The sequence below is a fragment of the Pezoporus occidentalis genome, unplaced genomic scaffold, assembly GCF_034315485.1.
Source record: "Pezoporus occidentalis ecotype Australia unplaced genomic scaffold, CSIRO_AGI_Poc_V1 ctg28, whole genome shotgun sequence".
NCBI classification, from domain to species: domain Eukaryota; kingdom Metazoa; phylum Chordata; class Aves; order Psittaciformes; family Psittacidae; genus Pezoporus; species Pezoporus occidentalis.
In genome coordinates, this window is record NW_026914718.1 from 7,906,192 (window position 1) to 7,931,249 (window position 25,058).

The following is a 25,058-nucleotide window of genomic DNA, read 5'->3' on the forward strand; positions in this document are numbered from 1 at the left end:
GACATGGTCCATGCAAAAGGAGGAACAGACTTCTTAGGGTTTCATCCACCCTCTCCCCATGCATGTGCAGATGGTTTGCAAGCTAGGAAGGGAGGGAGGAACTGTGATTACCCTATCGGTCTTGCTAGGACTGGGAAATGTCAGATTTGGCTGCTGATGCTTCTGTAAGTCATTACCCCTGGAGGAAGGAGGAAGCAGTAGAGGAACTGGGACTTGTAAGCAATTCCTAATCAAAGTGTTTCCCAAGGCTATTGCTGGAGAGTGCAGATTCCTCAGCACCCCTTGCTCAGGCTTGTGTTTAAGACTATAATGTGTTACTTTCCCTTGATCACAAGGAGGAGTGTGCCCTATCCTGGAATAAATCCAAGCCATATCTCTGGGGAGAGACAACTCTAGGTGTAGTACAAAGCAGTGGAATTGTGCACTGTGGTATTTAGGGATGTTACTATAGATAGGTACCATTGGCCTACAGTGAGTCTAATCCTATACTACTTTAGGTAGACTGAAGCTATCCCTGTGTCTGTTTCACTGTAGGAACAGTTTCATAACCTACTGGTTTCATTAAGGTAGCCTAGTTTTCCTAAAACTTCATTTCCAAGAAATCCTCTGAATGAGCTGCAGTTTAGCAGTTTCTCTTGCTGAAGTCTGTATAACATTTTAAAGTGTATTTTTAACTCTCTTTGCTAAGTACTTAGGACAAACAGGATCTCCTGTTAATGAAAACCTTTGATGGATGCATGAACGAAGTAGTGTCTATGTAATCCTATATTTCCTGAGGTTACCTCAGCAGTATACGTGCAGCATAACATTTAAGGAGGGTATGTGCGTATGTAAAGGTCTTATAAAAAGCTAAAAGTAGTTTCCTTACTACTGTTACAACAGTATGTTTTATTTTACCATGGATGTTCTACAGATATCGGTGTGCTTTATCATCAAAACTTCAGGCAAGGGCATCCATAAAATGTGGAAACAACTGGTGAAGGATTAAATCTCAACCTCTCCAGTACCTCATTGAACTAAACCACTGAAGTTTTGTTCTCTTTGCTTGTGACTGGAACAGTGTCTTGGTGTGGGCTATTCTGGTAGGTTTTGACCTAGTAGCAAGTTTCCCCAATTCAGGTAAGTAGGTACCTTCTAAATTCAAGAACAGCCCCAGTTTATTTCATTCATGACCTTTGCACCTTCAAAAAATGAAGCTCAAATCGTGCAATGAAATGAAGTTCATGTTGTCTACAAGAATGTATCCACACTGCTGAAAATAAAGCCTTTATTTTGTATCGAAATGCCAGATGTCACAATTTGTTGGGCAGTGGAAGATTTAATTCACTCAAGTCTTACAGTTTAGTACTGTAGATAACTTAAGGCGAGTTATTTAAAAGAAATGCTCTAAGGCAAAGCTGTGAGGCTACATCTGTAGAGTTTCTTGTCGTGAGCAAGTATATTAAAGAATGATGATGAAGTGAGAGTCAGAATTGTCACCTTTCTCAGGACCACAATGGTACTAGTATTCTGCATATGCAAGAAACACGCTGGGGACACTGGAGGGATTTAATAACTGTTTATCTCTGCGAATGGGCTGTTCAGAAGGAAAAGCTGTTCTCAGAAGGGAGGGCAGGGCTGCGCTGTAATGTGGGAATTGAAGTGGGGGTGAAGGTAGTTGCCAATAGCTGACAAAGCGTGGGGTTTATGGAAGTACCATTTACTCTAGAACATAGCAAGAAAAGCCTGTACAGTAGTATGACAAAGCTGCAGAAGGAGAAGGGGGGGAAAAAGGAAAACCTTTGTGCAAGTTTGTCTTATGAAAAGCAAGTGCTATTTATAAAAATACATTGTGGCACTGATTATCATTTTGCAAGCATTGGGTTAGGACTTTGAAAAGTTATGCAAATACACTGGTGGTGTATACGCAACTGTACACCCACTGGACTGTGCTTCATGTGTTCTTGATGCCAATGAAAACAAAGCAGCCTCCAATTGATTTAGGGGAAAAGTCATAGCTGCAAGAAGCCAGGACCTGCTTTACAGAGCTACTGCTCTGCTTCTAATAACTGAAGTTAGGAAAGTCCCTTGGATTTAACCATAACTTTCTTATTATCTAGGATGAGATGTGAATTAGAAGAAGAAGCTGAAGAAGTTTGTTAGTGGTTTTTAATAGTTTTTCTGGCCACAATTTTCAGCATAACATGTTTTGTTGCAATTTTTCATAGCAACTCTTCATTTTAGATAAGAAATAAATAATCATGTGGCTCACAGCAAAGATTCCATAGTCACTGGAGACCTCTGGTGTAACAGCTCAATTAATCACAAATAGCTGAACTCTCTCCTGCAGTGGCATGCCAGAATCATTTCCTTGCCAATGTCTTTGCTTCCCTTCTGCTCTCCCCATGAAGCTGCTGCTCTTTACCCTCAAGGTGGTAAAGAGTTCTGCCCTTTTCTGCAGTGTGGGGCTGCCTATTCCTGCTTACATGGTTGTCTGGGCTCATTTTTCACCATTGCTCTGTCCAACCTTTAGGACATTTGTTCAAAATGCTGTCATCCAAAATGGGCTGACAGTCAATGGAAAGACTCCCACTGATTTTTATGATCTTTGATGCAGTCCTTGCCTACATCCTGCCTTAGAATCCACCTCTTCCACCAGCCATATGTCTTCTAACATGCAGCATTATAGAAAGACATTGTACTATAGTAAGTGCTGTATGACGCTAGATCCCTATCGCTGTTGTCCCTAGCAGCATTCAGAGAGATGACTTGGCACTGTTTGTATGTGCCCTGTGTAGCAGATGGCAGGGAGATTAGAAGGGGAAGCATAGCCTATAGAAGGATGTCTGGTTTATGGGAAACACCAAGAGGGTACATGAAGGGGTACCTGTGGTTGCAGCATCTCTGTTACATAGCTCTCTATTAATAAAGAGCTTGCTTTAATTTCAGAAGTCTGAATGCTTCTACCCAGCATGGACTATATAAAGCCGTGTGGCAGCAATGAGTTTAATGAGACATGCAGCAAGGCAGAGAGCTTGATTAATAAGTGTGTGAAATGGCAGCAAGTGATGGAGGTGATGTGAAACGATTGAAACTAGAGGAAAAGAAGCTGGATTTGAGATGTTGGCCAATCATCTCCATGCTGAAAGCAAGAACTAACCTGCTGTGCAGCACTGAGCATTGTTGGTAAAGTTGAGAAGATGAAGATAACTTTTTAGATACTCTCTTACTGGGGAAAACATCTGAGAAGTGATATTCTGTTGCTAGGAATAGGGCCTGGGATAATTAGGCAGCCCACAAAGGTGTTCGGGGTGCAGTGATATTTTTCACTTACTATCAGCAAGCAGAAGAAGGAATAGGCACTTACGTTACACAGTTGAAAGCTCTGCCTTCTGCAAGTAACTTTAGAGACATTAAAAAGTACCTAATAGAAGACAGAATAATTTGTGTAACACATTATTTCTACTTACAGGAGAAATTTGTTGAGACTAAGGGATCTACACCTGGAAAAAGCCCGAGTTGTTGAACTGTCTAGGAGAAGCATCAATAAAATAAGAGCTCCCAAAGCAAGAACAAGTATGTAGGCTCCAGCTGAAAGCAGTCAGCACTCAGGGTAGTTGCAGGCCAGTTTGGAACACAGGTATCATAAATCTGTGTAGGTACTGGGGAAAAAGAAACAGGAAAGACAGGAAGAAAATGCTTCATCTCATGGGAATAGTGCAGTAGGTATGGGGCACAGACTTGTCTTGTGTCCCATTGCCCCTGCTAACCTAGGAATAGAGCTGTTGTTCCAGGAGCAGCAGAAATAAGGAAACTCTGTTTCTATAGATGCCTAGCCCTTGCTCCTTTAACTGTCTTAACTCCAGTAATCTGAGCTTTCTTACAGCATCTTCGTGACATGAGCACCAGGCAAAAAGGAGGAGTTGTGGAAGATGCTGCCTGGACAGCCAGCTGCTACCTAACACTGTGGGATGCTTTCTGGTGTACCCTCTGGGGAAGAAACTGGGGGCTCTCCACTCTCTGCAGCCATCCAGTTTTGACAGAACTTGTAGGAATTTAATGCCCTTGAAATCTTAATGTCATTTTAATTTTTCCTTTTCATCTCTATCGATCTTCTTTAGAGGAGTCTCTTGATTGATCGTTTGTGGCTGGAGCTGATCAGAGATTCACAAGTTGCAGGTGTGCCTGGTTTGTGCCTGCATAAGCCTTTTTTCCTTAGGAAATCAGCCTGCAAGGGGAAAAGTACACACTGTGATTAAATTCTTCAAGGCTTCCAAGTGAAGGGAGCTGTTTACAGCATCAGTTCCAATGGAGCCAAGAGCTCAGTGTGTAAGCCCTGGAGGGGTGATGGCTGCTGGCTGTTCAGCTGTTGGGTCAGCGAGCAATTTGATGTCAGCTGGATTGTGAAGCCAGATGCAGACTAATCCCAGCAACACTTCTGCACAGCACTATTAGAGGGGAGAAATATGACCAAGTGCTGGCTATTGTGTCCCCCAGTTGAGAGGAAAGTGCTGTGTGACCTTCCCCAAGGAGTTCTTCTGCAGTTCCAGCAACTGGGAGATTTTAGGAGCAGTGTCCCTGCCTGTGCATATTTAAAGAAGGCTGCTGTGCAACCCGAGGTTTCATTTTCCACAATGTTCCCTTTCATCCAAGGGAGTAAATACCTTGATCCTTCACCTTCTCTGACTGGAGAGTCAGGGCAAATAGTGCTTCAAAACTTGACAGAACCAGGACCAGCATCTCCGCAGTAGTCCAATTTCAAAGTGGGGAGCTGTACCCCAGAACAGTGAACTTCACTCTCTAGGAGGAACCTAGCAAACAAACACAGCCCACCACTTCCCTCTGTAAAGGGGAAATCTTCTTTTCTTCATCTAAGCAAACCTAGGGAATGTGGCTCTCGAGAAGTGAAATCGATGGCAAGATCAATTGGCTTGGCACTGACACAAGTCGCTTTGTACACATGGTGTTTGTTTGAGGGAAAGCATAACAGTATTTAGAGGCTTCTTCTTACCCTAAATTACTAACTAATGGATACTTTAGTTAATTCCTCATTAGCTGGATACAACTACATACATATTAATTTCCAAAAGAGGAAGGCTTTTTGTTTGCTCAAGATGTTCTGACTCTGTGACACTGCAACCACACTTGCAACGTGCTAGGAGCTCAGGAGCATGAATTTACAGTACTTGGAGACAACTAAAGAACTTTCTTATTAACGCAGGTTGTTGGTGACACAAACAGTATATCTGTACCATAAGGTGTAGTACACTTGTATCATAAGGATGCACATGGAGGGATAGGTAGTAGAGTCAAACTCCTACCTGCTAGAAATTGATGGAGTTCTTTAGGCTTCTCGTGGTTGTGTCAAGGAATGCTTTTGAATCAGATGGAGAGGAAGGATCTTTAAGTATTGTGCCTTTACTTTGCCCTAGAGTTTGGTCTAGAAATTTATTCGTAAGAATCTTTCTTGTAATCTGTATAGATTCAGGCAATTTTAAAGACATTTAAGGCAGTAATTTGTATCCTCACTAATCTGTATGATCTGGTGTTAAAATGAAGGTGAGCTCTTCAGAGCAGTTTATAGGACTCCACTTTAGATTGTCACTAGGACCACTTTCTAAAGCCTTCCCATAGCAATGATTTATCAGCAAATAGACTTTGAGATCTAGGTCCAGAGTTTAAAAACTTAGTACAGACAGGAAAGTATAAATACCTGCTGCTTTGAACTGAAGCTGAAGATCTTCCTATTCTGAATTTTATCCAGTGCTTTCTAAAGAGGCGTTTTTAAAATCCTAGTCTGGACAATAGATGAGGCTGCAGGGATGCAGAAAGCTCTGGCTTGTCTGTCTGTCTGTTTGCTGGGCTGATTGATGTGCTGTTTGCTTTTATGCTGAGAACCGTTTTGCTAATTTGTGCATTTCCTAAAACCTTCTCCCTGCTGTGACCCTTCCAGGGAGCTCTCATTGTACATGACATGGCTATTTCAGGGACCCTGAAATACTGTGTAAGGCGAAGTTACTGCCAGAGCGTCGCCCGCATATGGCACTGGCATTCTTGTGCAGAGTGTCTTTCATCTGATTTGTGAGAGAACACCAATTTTATTTCCAAATTAAAACCACACTTTAAATACTCTATCCTCTCACTTTAATGGATGAAGTTGACTTACATGACGCAGCAGGGACTGTACATCTCATTGTAATATCAAGGTATGGGTTTACAAGCATGTGATTCCAGGGGAGTTTTGAAAATGTTTGCATAGTACATGCTGCTGACCCTTTTTATGTATTTAGTACACGTTTGGGAGGTAGTGAAAGTCTTTGCTATCACACAGTAGTTAATAAGTCAGGCAGAGCTCCTGGTGACCGTCAAGTGCATGCAGGCACATACACTACCCAATTCACATAGGAAGCCTTATATACATCAGCAAATGTGGTGTAGTGAAGTAGGAGTCCTTGTATGCCTTAATCTTTTTATTTTCCAGAGTGATAAAACTCATCACTATCTGAATCTCAAACAAAATGTCTATCATTTTATCAGCAGATTTCTATTCATTGCCTTTATGCCATTACTGTCACAAAAGTGATAATGTCTCTTTAAAATCTCATGGTGGCTGTGGTTACCTGCACCCTGTGTTTATTTGGCTTCTCTTGTCACGGGCATGGGGCAGACTTGCTTAGTAGTGACCCTGTTGAACTTTCAAAGTTATTTTTCATGCTGGTGGCATAAAATCTTTATTCATATTTGGAGACAATCTTGAACATCTGTCTTAGTTCTTACAGCAACCCCTGCTGAAGCTACAGTGTGCATCTGACCTTGCTCTAATGTCTGGAATATGTATCCTGGAGTTGAAATAAATGTGATTTTGATATTTCTACATTTTTTTTTCATCATAAGGATAACCTCACTGGTAGCAAATGAAACCTTTCACACTTCTAGAATGAAAGTTAAAAGTAAATGCCTCTAATCCACTGTGAGCTGAATCCTAATGCCAGCACTTAGACGAAATACTCTGTGAAATCGATGGAAATTTTACTTCTGTTGGAGGATTAGCAGAGTCTTTCAAGCACAAGGTGAACACGGGGCAAAACTAGGGAGGAATCTTTTTTAGATAATTCATAGCTTCACTAAAGCACAGAAATAAAGCCTGAAAGTGAAATGGAAAATGAGAGTCGCTCAAAAAAACACGGTTCTTGATAATCCCGAGTTAACCTTTAACATTAAATAGTATTTATATAAGACATTATTAAGCTTAGGCATGCTCGTTATCAGTAGCAAGCAAATTGGGAGTATGGAAACCTCTGTCCTGAGATTTCAGGAGTGCTTTCAAAACGTGCCTACACCAAGTGTAGCTCTGCTGTTGTTGATCTCTGTTCTCTGCCTCATGGTAGATGAAGCCCAAGACTCTTGGCTTGGGCTCCCAGCCTTTTGGGAGTTTTTGGACAGTTTCTTCTGCAGACATTTTCCTCTCCATCTTTCCTAGCACAGAGGCTGCACACATACTGTGCACAAGGCATGGGGGTAGCCTGCCCCAAAAACATACTCTCCTTCATCCAGCAGCTCTATCAAAGTCAGCCACAGCATAGTTGTCTCTCAACTCTGCCAAGTTTCTTGTGTCCTTATTGAACAGTGAGGTATCGCAGTCAAGATAGGAACTTAGCAGAACTGGATGAATGGGTAGCTAGACTAGCTCCATGCTTTCATTTTAGGAAAGACTCTCTCTCAAAGATGGATCTCTCATGGGAGAATTAGAAAGTGCTATTTCACCTTCCCCTCCCTTCTGTCTCTTGAGAAAGCTGCTGAGACAAGACAGTACCTCAGTGCGCACCAGCCTCTGAGCCGACACCAGAGAGCCTCTTTGTTTTGCAGATATGAGGTGGCAGCAGGCGTTTCAATGGTTTTGTTTGTCTCCAAGGTGGAAAATTAATGTTTTCATTGTAGACTGTAGATTTCATACAAAATCTATTCCCTTCAGAGGACTTGGGCTGCAGCAGCATCCCTGATTAAGGCTTCATGTTAACTATCACTCAAGGATTTATTTGCCTAGCTCTTGAATACTATTTCTCACAGGAAGCAGATGTCATTTGTACTTTATTGGTCTGTGCTGGCTTCCACTTCAGTCTTTGCTTTACTGGAAGGTGTTGCTTCAGACCTGGAATATTCTGGCTGCCTGGGATATGTTATGCTTAACAGGGAGATGTGAGCTGAAATCTGTATCTGTAATTGGGAGGTGGAGAAGGCAAGGTGTTTACTGTGCAGTTCCCACCCTGGTGCAGGCCATGCAGAGCCAGTCTTTGCTCTCTGGAGGTATTTTTCCCTTAATTTTTTTTGATTGAACTTTTTGTTGCACTGTTTTTTTAATCTATCTGGCTCCGTTTCATGCAGTTGAAAGCATTGGCAGCACTAGCTGATACTGCTCTGAAAGCTGATGTTCTGAATGCTTTGTGAGTTTTGAATTGTGATGACTGAGGCTTTTAAGAAAATAGAAATATTGTGTAGGTTTTACTGTTTCCTTGTAGTGCCTAATGAGTTATCTCTCTAAGCTCTGTAGAGCAAGCAGAATTTTTCTTACTTTAAATGGTACAAGTTGATCTGTTTTAGCGTGGTTTTAAACTTGCACCTGGCATGTTATTCAAGCCAAAGAACCTATCTGGGACAGCAGAAAGTTAGAATAGTTTGGTGTTAAAAAGCAGCATTACCCTCCCTGGAAGCAGGGCTAAAGAGGGAGGTGAAACTGGGCTAGGTTTTGTGCAGAGGAGGGGCTGGTACAATAGATAAAAAGGAGCTATAACCAAAAGGTTGAAATTAAGAAATATTTCATATTATCCATGGCATTGTGTGTTAAAATATATTTATGCAACAACTGTGAAGGCAATGTCTCAGTAATATGCTAAACCTGAGCTTTGATTCAATCCATCAGAGAAGCAAGGCTCCAGAGCAGTTCCAGAGAGACGTAGAATAGGTATTAGGTATATAAGCAGGGTTGCAAGAAAGGACCTGTGCTCACCATGTGTAGGACCATTGCTCTGTCTTATACGGACATATCCCTGATCCGGTCAGCAGACTGGCCGAGGTCTCCATGCCCAACTTTCCCATGTGCTGATTGTCACCGAAGTTTGAACTTTGTCTTCCTTTAGCCTTTCTCCCTGGGTAGAAATGACAGCACTGCTTCAGAGAGCCCTTCTTTGGTATTTTCTCTTTCATTCTGCACCTGTGTCTCTTCTCACAGAGCTATTCCCTGAGCATCATAAGGAGCACCAGTGAAGAATTCATTTTGTTTTGTCAAGTTTCTGGTCTGACCCTTAATTTAGAGCAATCATTTCAGTCTACAATAAACTCTGTGTTCTCACATGCCGCAGTGAAAGAATTATGAGTAGTCCTTATCCACGTGCATTCAGGATGCTTTGGTAGCCCCATGGGACCAGTAGACTTCAGTGCCTGAAAACTTATGGAATGGGGTAAAGTCAGGAAGTTATTTTCTGTATAATAGTATATATGGGGTCTGCCTGTATGTAAAAGCTTTTACATGATTCACTGAGACCATTAGGAGTGGAAATGCATACCATCATTTCAGGCATAGAGCTCTTCAGAATGAACAGCTTTTTCCATCTCTCCCCAGGGAGCCCTGAGAGGCATCCAGCATGTAGCTGGGAAGAGACTGTTCATAAGTATTCCATCACAGCATCCAGGAACACAAAGCTTATTGTTGGGATGAGCCTGCAGCTCTGAATGATAAATAAGGCAGGGTGGTTAGATGAAAAGGACTTACTTCCCTTGCTAAGACAAAAGCATACTTATTTTTAACATGTATCAACCTGGACCTCTCATGAGTGTAGAGCATATGTTGATAGAAAGTCCAGAGCTAAACACAGTATTCTGTAAGCATGGTGAAGTAGTCAGGCAACAGGGCAGAATGAGAACAAAGATCTCTTTTGACTGAGTTAATTTTAGGCATATATTCTGTGCTTTCACCTGTGCTGTGCTTTTTGCCTCTCTCTGTTTCTGATATTCATTGATGCACCGGGATATATCCAGTCCAGGCTGCTTATTCCATATACCCTCTTGCATTTCGGTTCTCTGAAGCAAGCAGACCTTCTGGCTTTGCATAGTTGGGCTTGGAGGCTAACAAAAATGTGCTTTCTTAAGTGGTTTTGGCTTATTTGGTTTCTGAGGTCATGGACATAATGGAAGAACACCTGCTCTCATCTTGCTTCAGCACTTAATCCCTGTCCCAGACAAGCCTAGAAGGGCATGGCACAGGAGGTGAAGAATAATATAAAAAATGGCTCAATAACTTCTTCGAGCATCCGGAAAGGTTCATGGATAATGATTTTATTCTCCCTGGCTTTCTCATATCCACACCAAGAAATAAGAGAGAAAGGCACTGTTTCTTCAACTACTACATTCATTGCTTGACAGAATGAAAAATACATGAATAAACCAAGGTCTGTGCAAGCAATATTGAAAACACTGAAAGACAGTAGGTTTCTTGCATGCCTGATGCAAGCAGAGATTTCTGTTGGCAAATAGTGCTTTGGCTTAGACTTTGCAAGGCTTGTTACCAGTCTGTACACATCTACTTGACATTTTGCTTTATTTTTCCTTCTAACTGAACCTGTTTTCCTTCAGGGTGGCCAGACACAGTGCATCCGAGAAGTCTGCCCCATTCTCTCATGTCCCCAGCACCTCAGTCACATTCCTGCTGGACAGTGTTGCCCCAAATGCTTAGGTGAGTGGTGTTTTTCCTGGGAATTTTGTAATTGATAGGGTATGTTTCTGTGTAATAACTTTCATACCAGTATTTCACAACACAATTCTGGGAGACAGTATGCTCAGAGGAGTTTATATCTACAGGTACTCGGGGTCAGTGTGTAGGGTTGTGGTGGGTGGTTCTAAGTAAGCAGCCGCAGAAGACCATTTGAGTGTAGATCAGTTGGCTCGCTTAGGAACACAGAGATGCTTCCTGCCTTCATTACACATTGTAGAAAGGAGGTTGAGGAGGGAGGAAGTGTTCTGCTGGAGTTTGCCACAAGCAAAAGGCCTCACTCTCTCATGTTTTTATTGAAGTGTGCATTTGCATTCTTGGTTTTGAGGAAATGCAGGTCAGAGGAAACTTCTGGACTGAAACTGCATTCTTATAAGCTGTTGTCAGAGAGGCCAAGGACCAAGGGGTCTGCCTCTTAAGGTGGAATCACAGTTTCAGACATGAATATTTCCAATTGCATCTTTCCAACACATTTTAAAGGAGAAGTCAGAGGCCCCTATGAAGGGTTAGCTCTTCCAAGTCATGCCAAGGAAGGCAGTGACTTTTGAGAGTCCTCATTTTGCTCTTACCATGCCCACAGATCCCACGGGTTTGTGTCCCTCTATTTCATAAAGAAGGAGCACTTATATCCTACCAAGTAAATTTGCTTTAATTTTGTCTGTGAGGTTATAACTAGGTTTGGAAAAATTTCGAAGTTGATAACTCCCAGTTCTGTAACAGAAACTTGTTGTCATTTTGACCGTATCTTTACTCCTATCCAAAGTCTATTTCCAAGGGTAGGTTAGGGACATAAAGAGGTCTGGCCTTGGAGGCAGCACGCCACAGAGTTCCAGGTTCTTATAATAGTTAACATTTTTGGCTGATTGAAATGAACCTGAATTTATCTATTTATTTATCTATTTATTTGTTAATTGAGAAGTGCTACAGATAAATGCCAGCCTGGAACATTTAACTGCAGCACCAGAGAGTAATACAGTAGAGGACTGAAATGGAGAGGAGAGCAGTCCAAACACCAAACTTCTCTTTTGCCTGAGGACATTTTTCCTTTCCTTCTGTAAACTCACTTGTCCTCTCCATCCCATGCTTTTCCCAACTGAACCTTCCCCTCCTTGACCCAGGCATTCAAAACCCAGCTTTATTTTTGACTGCTTCATGGAGATTTTTCTACAGGTTCTTTTTTCCTCAGAAAAGTCTGTAATAGATAATGTCTATTCGCAAGGAAGTGCTGGAAGTTTTTTAGTGGAGGCAGAGCCAAGGGATGTGTAGCACACCACATGGCAGTTAGGAAAGAGAAATATTTTCAGGGATGCTGAGGCAAGGCTTTTAAAGTATCATGTGAAGGATTTCCCTGCAATTGAATTCCTGATACTCAGCATATATGACTTAGAAGAATGCAGTTGACTCTACTGGGACTTGAATTATTAGTTTAACTAGTGGTTGTGGGCCAGCAAAGCCAACCATTAAGCCAGTATCTTCATCACCACAACTTTTAGAAGTGGTAGCTCCTTTGTCAGTGGTTTTTTACCAACCGTTTGAACAGGGTTGGCCACCCAGAATTGAGCTGGGTGGTTTGCAAGGCATGGGAAGAGGGTGTGAGAAAGAGCTGGACTTCTCTTCACTTGCTGACATAAGTTATTCGATTGCAATCCTGGCCCCACATAAAGCAGTAGAGGTGTTGTTACAGGCAGGACTGTGGTCAGGGTTTGCCTGTAAGTTGTGCATGGTTGTAGAGCAGTTCCTTTTAGGGCTGCTGAGCATCCTCAGCTGATATTATATGTCAGTTCTGTAAGAGGAATCAAGCCTTTTCAGAAGGATGCACATTCAGTAAATGGAAGGCTGGTTATACAAGCATAGATTAGCCCAAGGTAGCTAATTTGTAAGAGAGATGTTCAAATTGTGTCTAACTGAAAAATAGCAATTATTTCTTAACTTTTGTTTAATAGTTATTTTAACATCAGATTTGTAAAAACAAGGCTAATACAGTCAATTTCGCTATGTGTTTATCCTTTGTTCACTTACATCTCAGAGGAAAAAGGAACCTGTTATGCTGTCCTACATTTATCAATAATTATTGAAAAGGGAAGGAATTGCAGAGTGCCAGCACATGGTGGTTTGAGAGCTAAAGTATTGGCCTAATACTTAGTGGCTTCTTGTATGCGCTTACAGTCATCATTCCCTATCTCGGAATCGATGCCTATTTGGTATCAGACCTCAGAAATGATAAGCCAGGAGACTGGCAGCCACTTTATTAAAGAGCTTACTAGTTGGCTTCCACCAAAAGTAAACAGGGGAAGGTATTAAAAAAAAGGAAGGTAAGTACAGTGTTTTTGTAAAGAGCTCACGTTTATGTATCATAACGATTGCTTGTTTAAAATAACCTACTAGGAAACAAGCTGAGGAACAGGAGAAGCTTGGAGGACCACAGTGTGTTGCAACTTGAATGTAAAAGTGCTTACAAGATTGCAGGACTTCAGGAAGGGTTTGATGTTGATGCCGTCTTCCGTGTATAGTGCTCTTAACCTTGCCTCAGTCTCCTGAAACACAAATGTTTTATGGGTTATAGAAATTAAATATCTTGTGTTGCCCTCATTCTGCTCATAAATGCTGCAAATGCCTGTATTTCTTGCAACCCTTGTGAACATGGTACGCTAAGCTATCTTAATGAGACCAGACAACACCTATGTTGGGGTTTTTGTGTCTTTGTCACTGAGTTGATTTAGTTTGGCTGCTGTGAACCCCTGAAGTAGATATGCTAAAACCAGTTAAGGCTGCTTTATTTGATAAGTTATTGCATTACATTAAAGACTGTTTAAACTAGTTTAAGTGTACCTACCCTAAGAGTTTGCAGGGCTTACTTTTTATTCCTTTAGCTGCACTGTGCACTTTATGATGAGAAGGAGAAGAAAGATTTTTCCAATATAAACATGCCATAAATCATATTTACATTCCCTCCCACAGCAGCATTTGTACAGATGAATGTGTGCTCGAAGAACAGTGAACTGTTAAAAGCACATTTATTTTTTTTTTCACACCAAAATGGAAACACAGAGCAAATGACACATTGCACATTAATTTGGTCTGGTGACAATAAGCCCTACTATTTTTGTTGACAATATGGCATCTTTTCAACCACATTCTGTTTCTATTACTGTTTATTTGTATTCAGGACAGAGGAAAGTGTTTGACCTCCCATTTGGAAGCTGTCTCTTTCACAGCAACGTGTATGATAATGGGTCTTCATTTACTTATGACAACTGCACAGTGTGTACATGCAAGGTAAGTCCTCAGTGCTTTGATATTGCATGCCGCTGGTCGTCTGGCTTGGCAGGAATTTGTAGGGCTGTGGATTTATAAGCCCTAATACTGTTCTTTGGCATCTTTTGTGGTCCCTGAGAATCTGATCTGAAGAGCATTGCAGTTGTGCTAGGAAAGTCTAAAAAGCTACTGATTGCCTCAGCTGAGACATGTTGCCTGATGCTGCATGCTCCAAAATGGAGTTGCTTCAGGTTATGTGATCCACTTCAAGTTTTCATTAGAGGAGAAGAGATGTTTCTAAATGGCAATTTACCATATCTTTGCTGAAGGACAGTGATTTTTTTTTCAGCTCCTTTAACATGAACTGTGCCCACTAGCACTTCTGCATCAAGGTAAAAAGCATGAAAGTGTCACCAAATCAGTAAGATTTTGCAGGCCAGCAGGAGAAGTTGGGTTTCAGCTTCACAGGCCACCAAAGGGCCCCTTAATCCAGTAAATCATTTTTATTTTCTCCAATCTGACCTATTCAAAGCATTTGGGCTGTAGTGAGGGTGGATGCATGACTGAGTGAGCAGAAATGTTAGGGTAAGGACACACAGGAGCACAAACATCGTGTGATGATTTCATGATTTCCTTTTGTCCTTTTACCTAGGATTCAACAGTGATATGTAGGAAGAGGTGCTTACTTCCTGGTGAATGCAATAAAAACAAAGACCACTGCTGCAAGGAGTGTGTCTCATATCTCTCTCCTGAGGAAGTGAGTGTGTGCAAGTTTGGCAACAAGATCTTCCAGGTAAATTTTCAGGTGTGGCTCAAGAATAGATGCCATTGTTAGAGCAGAGTTTTGCAGAGCTTTCCATCTGCAATTTTTCTTCTGAGTTTATGTAAATTCTGTTAATACACAGCAGTTAAAGATTAGTTCCTCCTCGGTGAGACATGTCTTCCTCTCTGTATGCAGAGATTCAAGTTGCTGTCTCATGACAGGTAATACATTTTTTGTAAGAAACAGCGGTGCTCTGCTTTTCCCCTGATATTTATGGAGCAGATACTCCGAGTGGTGTGTAGGCTTTAGCTGCTGAGCCGAAGAGTCTCTTCCATAGCTGAGCTAATAGGAGCTTTGCAAAGTTTGTCTTGGCTGAAAGTTATTCATCTTGACTTACTACATTTCAAGTCTCTGCTAAGGACAGTACCCCTGACATCTTATATTGGGATAGCCATAACTGTTACCCACTGCATTCTCACTCAGTGTTTTCAGAGCACTTCTTCTATTGATGAGATCCTATTAGGTTTTCCAAATGATGTGGCTTTTTTTACATGTCAGAAGAAGATTCTGTCACCTCATGAGCCATCTGTGAATTATGAAACTCTTGAATCAGATCAGATGTTAAATCTTTGTGAATACTTGGTTTGCTCAGCCAGAGTTACTTCCCAATTATTCCATCTTTTGTGTACCTAGCTAAAGTGTTTATTCTGGAAATTACATGTGAAGCTACTGTATGCTGAGACTATACACCATGTGATTGGCGCTTTCACACTGGTGCTATTGTGCTTCAGGAACACATGCCTTCTTCTTAGGCACCCAACTAAAATATCCTGCTTCTTGTGAAGATTTTATTATATTACCAAGTATTATATGGAGTGAGAAAAAATAACAAGACAGTCCACCAATTTCTGGCTTTGTGAGCAAAAAGGTAAATCCAGCATCGCTCTGTTGAGGTTAATGGTCTAACACAAGTAGAATGGGCACAGCGAATGTGTTTTTGCATGCCCATGTAAAACCAGCTGTGATATATTCTGATACCTCAGCAGATGCTTGGAGAGCAGTCATTAGTGGCCCACAAGAACATATGCTGCATCAGGAACATCAGGCAATGGTAGCATGGCCTGGAAACAAAAGACAGGAGAGAGCCAGCCTTTGACCAGGGATGCTGTGCTGAGTAAGTTAGGCTCCTTGGCATTTCTAAGTTATTCTGTTTTCCCCTCTGGTCAGAACATCATGTCGAGGTGGGCACATAATTGTTCACAGCTGCCTGGTTGGACTGCCTGTTCCTGTCAGATCTATCTTCACCCTTCCTTCACAGCAGCCCTGTAAACAGAAAACAGGCACATTTTGGCTCTAAGCGGGCTAGCACAAGACTGTAAGTGGGCGAGACAGAATGTTTTAGGAACCACATCTGGCAAATGCAACGCTGTGTATAGGGAACCAGGGCAGTTCCACAAGCAATCCTTTCCAAATAAGTGGAGACAAGATCATGAAGCATATTTTGCTCTGCACCTATGACTTTGAGAACTATACACAGGCTGTCTTACCTGCTCTGAATGTGAGAAATTCAGCACTGTATCTCTTCTAAGCATTCTCAGATGTTTAGCGGATCAAGTATCTGTGAAAGTGCTGTAAGTAATCTAAATTAGGATTCATTATTCGACCATTCCTGCCCTGAACCAAAATGATGCTGCATCTGGGAATAAATTTACTATATGCTGACATCTTAATCGAATGCTTTCACGTGCAACAACTTAAAGGCGTCACTCAACCCAGTGAATCAGGTTTTTCTCATTATGTGAGCTTAAATGAAAATTGGTGGTAGGTGTGATCACATCTCAGGCACACAGTGAAGAGAAAACAATGCAGATAAGCAGGACACTGATGAAAAAATGCAAATGTGATTTGGTTACCCTTGGAAAAAACAATTTCTGAACTAGAGGTCCAAAGAGAAGGAAAACCCTGCTGAATGTGAACTTTGTCTTGAATCTGACTGGTCATGGACAGACACCTCAAAATAATGTAGGCTAAACAATGACACAATGCCAAAAGGAAAAGTCATCCTTTCTTGTGCAATGATACATTGCTGAAATAGCTTCCTTTTGCCACCCCAGCTGATACTGTATCATGTTGCCTCTTGCAGGATGGAGAGATGTGGTCCTCTGTGAACTGCACCATCTGTGCTTGTGTAAAAGGCAAGACAGAGTGTCGCAAGAAGCAGTGCATTCCAGTCAGCAGCTGTCCTCATGTGAGTTTTTTAAGAGAACAGAGCTTTCTTCTCTTTCTCCACCACTGTCCTTTTCAGTGTTCCTTGGTAGTGTGTGCATGGCAGTGGGGTATGCAGATTAGAAAGAAGGGATCATCTGTCATATTCATTTAGACAGGCGTTCCAAAGTGTGCTACTGCTACCCTGAATATGGGCTTCCTGACTCTGTCCTTGTATTGAAGGCTCTGTGCTGCTTTTCTCCTCCTCTCATTAACTTCCTCTGTCCTGAGTATCTGGACTAGAACATCTCTTTCACATATATTCAATAGCTTCATAGGGTGGTGAGATGACTACGATAATATTTCAAGAGCGTTCCTGTTGTCAAGGCAGGACACAGGAGGTTGTTGCTCTCGCATTTCTCAATGCATATGAGGCTTAATACTTGGTTGAAAATGTAAATTAGGCAAAGCAAAGCATATTTCAGTCATGTGGTGCTGCTTTCTCTTAAGGTTGCAGCCTGAGTATTTTCTATTTGGAAGTCTGAAGTGAACCCAGAAAGTGGTGTAATTGTAACTTTACTGAATGGCTTCAAAAATTAACATTACTTGAAACCTTGAGCTCAGGACAGCCCTTATTTCTTGGATTTCTGTCACTGACAAATCATTCTGTTTTAATGGCCCAAGCTTTCAGAAGAGGGAGTGCTAAATAGCACCTCATGTAGGGGCAGACCTTTGAACAGAACTGCAGAACAGAGAGCCAAGTTGTTAGCATTACACCTTCTCAGTGTTTCCTTCTCCATCCTGGAAGCCAGTGGGGAAAATATGAGTCATAGACACCTAGGTATAAAATTTTCAATGACAAACTCTAGTTTGTCAAGTTTTACACGTGTAAACTTTTGAGAGTCAGAAGCAGTGGTAGGATAGAGAGCCTGTACCTTGGCTCTCCCTGTTCTGCTGTGACAGTGCTTGCATCCTCAGAAGAGGGGACATCCTTTTCCTGTCACTCACTGCAGAGGGCAGTTCTGTTAATGGACATCGTGTGAGATGCTGCATACATTGTAGGAAGTATGAGCAGATGCAGCTGCTCTTCTGGGAACCTGATGTGGCTCATGGCAATCAGGCCATTCACAGCATAAGCAAGAGGTGAGAGCCTGGACTCTTCAGGGCTTTTCAAATTCTTTGTTGGCTGAGAACCTGGCACACACTGAATCTCATTTACATTTTGCTTGTGCTGATGCATTTCAACCATTTAAGCTGCTTCTGGGATCAAATAAATAATACGGCTTAATATAGATCTAAAGTGAAATACACCACTTCAGCAGTACCCAGATACACATTTGAGCATTGAGGTGATCAGTTGAAGTGTCTTCTAAAATGAGCATAGTGGTGGGTCATAGTGGTCACCATCTGCAGTCCTGTGACAGCATAACTAAGTCGACCAGCACTGCTACATGATCTGCTTCAAGGCTAATGTGAAGTCCTAAACTGCTTTAGACCACTAAGTTGAGTCCTCAGACTCCTGCTCTCAGTTCCTTAGGGCAGAAAAGACCAGCTTTGTTACCCTGCAGCACTGTTCCCTCCAGTATCTAACCAGTCAGCCTGCTGCCTGCCTTAAAACGGAGCCTACAGCAAACTGCATGCAAACCCGTCCTCCTCCACAGGTACATTTCTGCTCTTCCAAGCTAAATTGGAAGGATAAGTAGGAGAAAGAATGTAAATTCTAGAGTGAGATTTATTTTCCTATTCCAAGTAATTTTAAAGCAAATAATGTATGCTAATGCATTTAAATCTTTTCATCTCTCCTCCACTCTCTTTGATGCGATACTCTGTCACAAATGTAGAAACATTAATTAAACACACCACATTATTCAAGATAAAGATATATTAGTAATATTGGAAGTCTGGATATCACGCACAGAGTTATGCTGCTGTCTCTGCAAACTTCAGGGGTGTGAACTCCATTTCTTCCCTCTCTTCACAACATTTCTGGCAGTAAGCAGTCTCTGCTGACTATTGAAGACTGCTGTGGAATAAAAGGCTGTTCAGTGTCCCTTAGAGTGTCAGGCTACATAAAGTTATCTCATTAAAACTGTGTTATGATACACACAACTGAGTGTGAAAGGATTGGAGATTCACAAGGAACCTATAATATTATTCCTTGACATAAAAGCTTTACCATGCTTCTTAATACTCCTTGCATGGTTTTGTGCAGGGTTTTTTGTGATGAAATATTGTTTATCATTGTAGATTTTGGCCAATTACTTCTCTAAAGGATGGGTTTCAAAGTGGTAATTCTGCTGAAATTTCCAGTACCTTGAAACCATTTGTATTATTCAGTGTGTTTGTGGTAGGCTGACGTATTTTTGAAGACTCTTCCTGCCATTTCTTTCATTTTACTCATAGGTTTAGGCACATTTTTATGTTTCTTTTATTCTTTTCTGGAACATTTAATCCTGTATCAGTAATTACAAGAAGGGTCTTCCTCAGCTTGTCATCTGCAGCGGAGGTAATACATCTGACAAATTCAATCCTTCCTGTCATATTTATAGTAAAACACTAGAACTCCTTGGGTTTCTAGTGAGCCTTGTGGCTTGTGGTTTCTGTTTCTTACTTTCTGACCATGGACTCCATGGATTCACTCCATAGATATTCCCTCTCTGTTACCTGGAGTGTCAGCCTGCAAGGTGCGGTACACACTGGCTTCCATCCAGGGGAAGCTATTAAGCATGTATCCAGTCCTGCTAAGTTAGTAGGCTCTCCGTATGGGCTTAAGCTTAAACACATGCTTAAATACTTTAAGGAAGGGAGTAATCTCAACACTTGTTAAGACTGTTTCAGAGACCCTTTAGACCTTTTCTTACGTAATTTGCTATTCACTTACCCTAGCCCAGCCCTAGCCTCTTTCTTGCCTTGTGCCAACTCCTTTCCCATTACTCATCCTAATCATTTTCCACCTTACCTCCTCTCCTTACACCTTTGCATTCCCCACTACCTCTGTAAGCCTGTGGTAATGGTGGTCGTGGACATGGTCTATTTTTGTACTGCTAGAGGAGAGCCTGGTGAGTTTTACAGCATCCAGCCTTTTCTGTGCTCCAAGGCTGTGCAAAAGTTAATAGAATTAAATCCATGGCATGTGAAGACATTTGCAGAGTTTGATTCTGTGGGTGAATTTTGAACCCGTGAACTCCAAGTCAATTGAAAATTTATTCAGAACACGTTCTCCCATCTCTAGCACAGACTGCATTTAATGTTAGACACATCTGTTATTATTACAAACAAAAAGTTGCTGTTTTTACTTGAGTGCCAAATGAGGCACAAAAAAACAACAGCTGTTGCTATTGCACAACCAAACAGCCCCCTTCCCCCTGCAATTAGTCTTGCCTTAAAAAAATAGAAAATAAAAACCTCAGACATAAAATTGAAAACCTCATAAAAAAAAAAAAAATGAAACATCCCAGAAAATAGACAGACTTAAATGTGGTCTGCTTATAAATATTCATAGGGAAAAATGGGATCACATCACTTAGCCCACTCCTAAGGGAACCCTCAATGCTAACGAACTCTTGCAGCACATGTTAGCAATAATGGGTTTCCTTATTCTACAAGACAAAAACAGGATCTCTGGCCAACATGGTGGCTCAAGTAACCAGCCTCAGCAGGCTGCCTTGGAGATTCCAATTTCACTTGAATTCTTGCCACTTCTAGCTCGGCTGATGATTTCAACTCTTTTATTGAAACAGAGAGGTGAGGCAGTGCAGTGTGTGGCATTCAGCTGCATGTCTTCCCTTCGTACAAATACGTGTTGCCAAACTTCCTGTTCCTCCTTTAACGGGTTTTGTCCTAGCAGGTGCTTTAAGATGCTTCTCCCGGTTGCAGCCTGGTCCTCAGCTGTTCTCTTTGCTATGGTGGTCACACAAACATCAAGGCATTGCCCACACTGCCAGAGAAACTCTGATCCAGCCTTTTTCTCAAGTCCAGACGTACCTCAAGTCTGTTCACATGCAGTTGCACATTCAAAGGCAAGCTTACACTGAACTTCTGTGCCCTGCAGATGATAAGCCCAGGTGTGCTCATCACCAAGCTCTCATTCATGCCATATGGGTACTTCAGGCGTGAGCAGGACAAAGCATGTTCTGCTCTGGTCTGCAGCAGATACTTGGAGTTCATTTTTTCCCATGCACACTGTCAAAGCTTAGCAGTCCTGTAGTCAGAAAGCAAGGCAGATAGCAATAGGGCCTGCTGCCTGTGCCCCCCTCCCTGCTTTCTGCATAGACCTTACTTGTAAGGTCTTAACTTCTTACTGCCACTTACTTCTTACCTGTTTTCACAAGCTTTTCTGCGCTGGTGAGTGGGCAGAATAGCACAGCTCTGTTTGCTTGCTCTTGTTGGCCATTCCTTGTTCACCTGCTTGGTGGGGAGCAGGAGGAGTGGTCCCACAGAGGAGATTTACTCTGTAGTCAAATACTGCTGGAGCAAAGGCTCGGTGCTGGGGGGAGCAGCACAGCTCCATATGCCTCTGCCTTCCCTGTATGGGAACGAGGGTGAGCTCCAATATCACTGTAAGTTCTGCTATAACCTATGCCAGTTTTTGCTTGGAAAAACACATCATTCAGCCTGAAATTTTCCAGGCTTGTCCTCTAGCTTGATGGTTAGCTTTAGGGAATTTCAATAAAATCAGATAGAACATCTTTTCATTTAATGAAGACTCAAAAGGAGGGTGAATGTATGTATGCAGAGGCTGCTTCTAACCAGCCTTGTATAAGACTCAATCATAAATAAAATTGACCTGGCAGAGTGCTAAATAAAGACTGAACCTTTTTTTTTCCATATTACTATGACTAGACCAAATTGTTGGCTTTTACATGGATGTGTGCCCCTTTACTTCACTGGGGAGATTGGTCCATGGCTGGTAATATGATTTGGTGGGAGGTACCACAAGATTAAGCCGTGAAAGAAATCTGACCAAATTAGATCTCTACCGGTGCCCTTTTCCTTTTCCTTTTCCTTTTCCTTTTCCTTTTCCTTTTCCTTTTCCTTTTCCTTTTCCTTTTCCTTTTCCTTTCATGGAGAAATGAATGATGTGGGGGGAATGTGGGAATGTGTGTGGAGCAGATTGCTTCTGTGTGGCTACTAAAAGGGTGTGCATAAGAAATACATATACTCTGGGAGGCGGGGGAAAAAGGTAGTGATCTTATTAACCCAATGACTAGTCTGCTTTAGATTATCTTGCATGAGTCCAAAATTCTCTCACACTCGCTCTAAAGAGAAAAGTGGTAACAGAGAACCCTTTTAGTATTTCGTTTCTTATAAGACTGCCAGGAAGCTCTTTGAATAGTTCTGTCTGTTTTTAGCACCTGATACTTGAATCTGTAACCAGGGCATTGAGTTCAAACACAACTTGAACTATTTTCAAAGGCTTATCCAGCCTTACAACATGACACAGTCATTGCTCCAAAACCTCTTTCATTAAATCAGCCTGTCTTTCTCCCAATTAGGGTAAAATCCTGAACAGGAAAGGATGCTGTCCCATTTGCACTGAAAGTAAGTTCTTTCTTCGCATTCTTTGAATTCTTTTTTATTCTTTCAGAGAAAATAAATACAGTAGAAGTATGTTTGCTTTTCTGCCTTCGTTTTAGAGGTGGCTAAAGGGCAGGTGATTATTGCTGGCAACAGATTTTGCCTCCTATAAATCTGTAACTTTAAGCTAAAATGCCTGGGTATTTTATTGTATTTTTTTCCAAATGACACCCTTTTGGTCAAATCTGAGGTGCTGCTTTTTTAAGGATATGGTTGGCCTGTCAAATTTGTAGGTAATAAAATAAGCAAATTAATAGAGCTGTAACTTTTAGGACTGGGTGCCTTTTATACTTGTATATAACAGCCCAGCTATGTGTATGTATAATCCAACACCTTTGCAGATGATTTGTGAGAGTGAAAGAAAGGTGTGCAGAAATCTGAGACAGTCTGGGGCAGCGGTAGAAAGTACAATAGAAAACTAACCTTGTGTTTGTATGATGTTTAGCCTCAACCATGACCTTTTTATCCCTTTTCACTTCAGGATGATCACCATATGATATGACTTGTGTTCTCTCCTAGTCAGCAAAGCACTTAGGCAAACACTTATTTTTAAGCGTGTCCTATTTAAGTCAACAGGGAGACGTGTCTTCACTGAAGTTAACAGAATACAATTATGTATTTCCTTCAGGACATGTTTAAGTACTTTTCCAAATAGGGACATACTGCTAAAATGGGGGTTTATGATTTATAGGAAGGCTTCTGAAAGAAGGAACAGGTTTTTAAGGAGAGTATTTCCTATTCTTTTGGCTAAAATCAGATTGGATTTGCTGATTAACTCAACTCTGGATGCTCTTGAATTGCATGAATTCCATATGCTAAATACCTGTTTTTCCACTCTACAGCTGAATTATGTTGAAATGTGTAACTTGTGATAAAATAAACTTAGCTTGCAAGTCTTCAGTATCAAAACAAAACTCAGTGCAAGTGGCAACCTCAGGAACACTTGAAATAATACTAAGCAGAGGGAGAAATGAAAGAGGATTCAACTGACCAGCAGCTGATTTCATGTTGGCTCAGTTTCAGGGGAGAAGAAATTCATATAGACCTCTGCTCGAACATGACATGTCATTAATGTCATGAATTTATTGATCTCTGTCTTGCCTCTCTCTGTTCTTATGTTTCAGTCTTATTTAACCTTTCTCATGTTCTTTTGTAACGTGAGAGTGGGAGGAAAATAATGGGGCCAGCCATTCCCTCACAACACTGAAGACCCTCTACTGTAAGGGGTTAAAAGGAAGACAGTGACTTCTTCCCTTGATAATATAAGGGAATGGTCATGGCTATAAGACATGTGAAATTAAGGGCAGACTGCTGTTGCTTGTCCCCCTGCCATGAAGATCTGTAAAGAGCTTGGCTTCGTCTTGCCAGTAAAGGTACCCTTCTAAGTACTAGCAGACTGTTAGGTCTCCCAGAAGCCTTCAGGATAACTAGCTGGCTGGACATGAGGCTGGGAGGCTGATTGCACTGTCCCACGGTAGCACGCTTCTCTGTTGCACATGAAACAGAGAGGTCCTCTTTTTGGAGAGGTATCTCACTAGGGACCTATTTAGTATTTGGAGGCAAGTTGATGCTGAGCTGATTCTAAGCTACTGTGATTAAAAAGCCATTCCCAGCTTTTATCAGATAATGTAATCAAAGAGCTTAAATACCCACTGTCGTACAGCGGTGGTGGCTACCACTAACTATTTTAACATCCATGTTTTAACAGTTGCCATTTGCAGGGAAATAATTCCACCTTTGTGCCGGAACTGCTGTAAATCTCATCAGAAGACAGGCAGAAGGCATAAGGATTTCAGTGATGATCACCATCTCAGATAATAATTAGAAACTTTGCTAATTCAGCCAGTTTCTGTTGAGATAAGATGTATATGCACAGCCCTTTCCCTCACCCACCCATTCATGTTGATCCTCTCTCCACATATTAACACGCCAAGCATTTCTGGCGGTCCAGATATTAATTTTCCAAAGTAAAAACAACATAGGGAGGTACAAGAACATACTGTACACAGGAGAGCTTTGAGTGCAGTTTAAATGCAGCCAATTTCTGTGAAGTGGGTAAAAAACAGTCGCGTTGTTAAAGCATACACTTTAAACTGAAAAAAAGAACCCTAAAAAATCAAAGGATTATTTTCAAAGCAGGTTGTTGCAGAGAAAAAGTACCTTGTCTCCTAAAGAGCTGGAGAGTCTCTTTTGTCTACTGTTGCCCAAGTTAACTATGGTTAGTTTTGGCATGTTGCTGTTTAAGCTCCACGGCTGGCGTACAGTTATCACTAATTAAACACAGTGGTCATACCAGTGGAAAATTCAACAGTTTAGTTTATGCTGCTGTAAAAATGTAATGAAATGTACTCTTTCGGGCTTGATTTAGAGAAATCACCACTGACGTCAATTCCATAAATTAGTAATCCTATGTTAGACCGAGGTCATTTTCATATTAAAAAAAGAAAACACTAAACCTGAGTTCAAATAACATGAACAGACTGCTCTCAACCCCAGACAAAGATGGGAATTTGCAGG

General features: G+C 41.5%; 1 protein-coding gene across 7 annotated transcripts in view; it reads left to right on the plus strand.

The window, feature by feature from the left end:
- BMPER (BMP binding endothelial regulator) overlaps positions 1–25,058 on the plus strand; it is a 144,835-nt gene that overhangs the window by 63,570 nt on the left and 56,207 nt on the right. For 6 of the 7 annotated variants that reach the window (XM_062625517.1, XM_062625523.1, XM_062625521.1 and 3 more), the window contains 5 exons: positions 10,606–10,705; positions 13,908–14,017; positions 14,649–14,789; positions 16,903–17,007; positions 22,460–22,505. In XM_062625517.1, coding sequence (XP_062481501.1) covers positions 10,606–10,705; positions 13,908–14,017; positions 14,649–14,789; positions 16,903–17,007; positions 22,460–22,505 — 502 coding nt within the window. The remainder of the gene's footprint in view (positions 1–10,605; positions 10,706–13,907; positions 14,018–14,648; positions 14,790–16,902; positions 17,008–22,459; positions 22,506–25,058) is intronic. The other variant, XM_062625518.1, reaches the window with a different exon arrangement.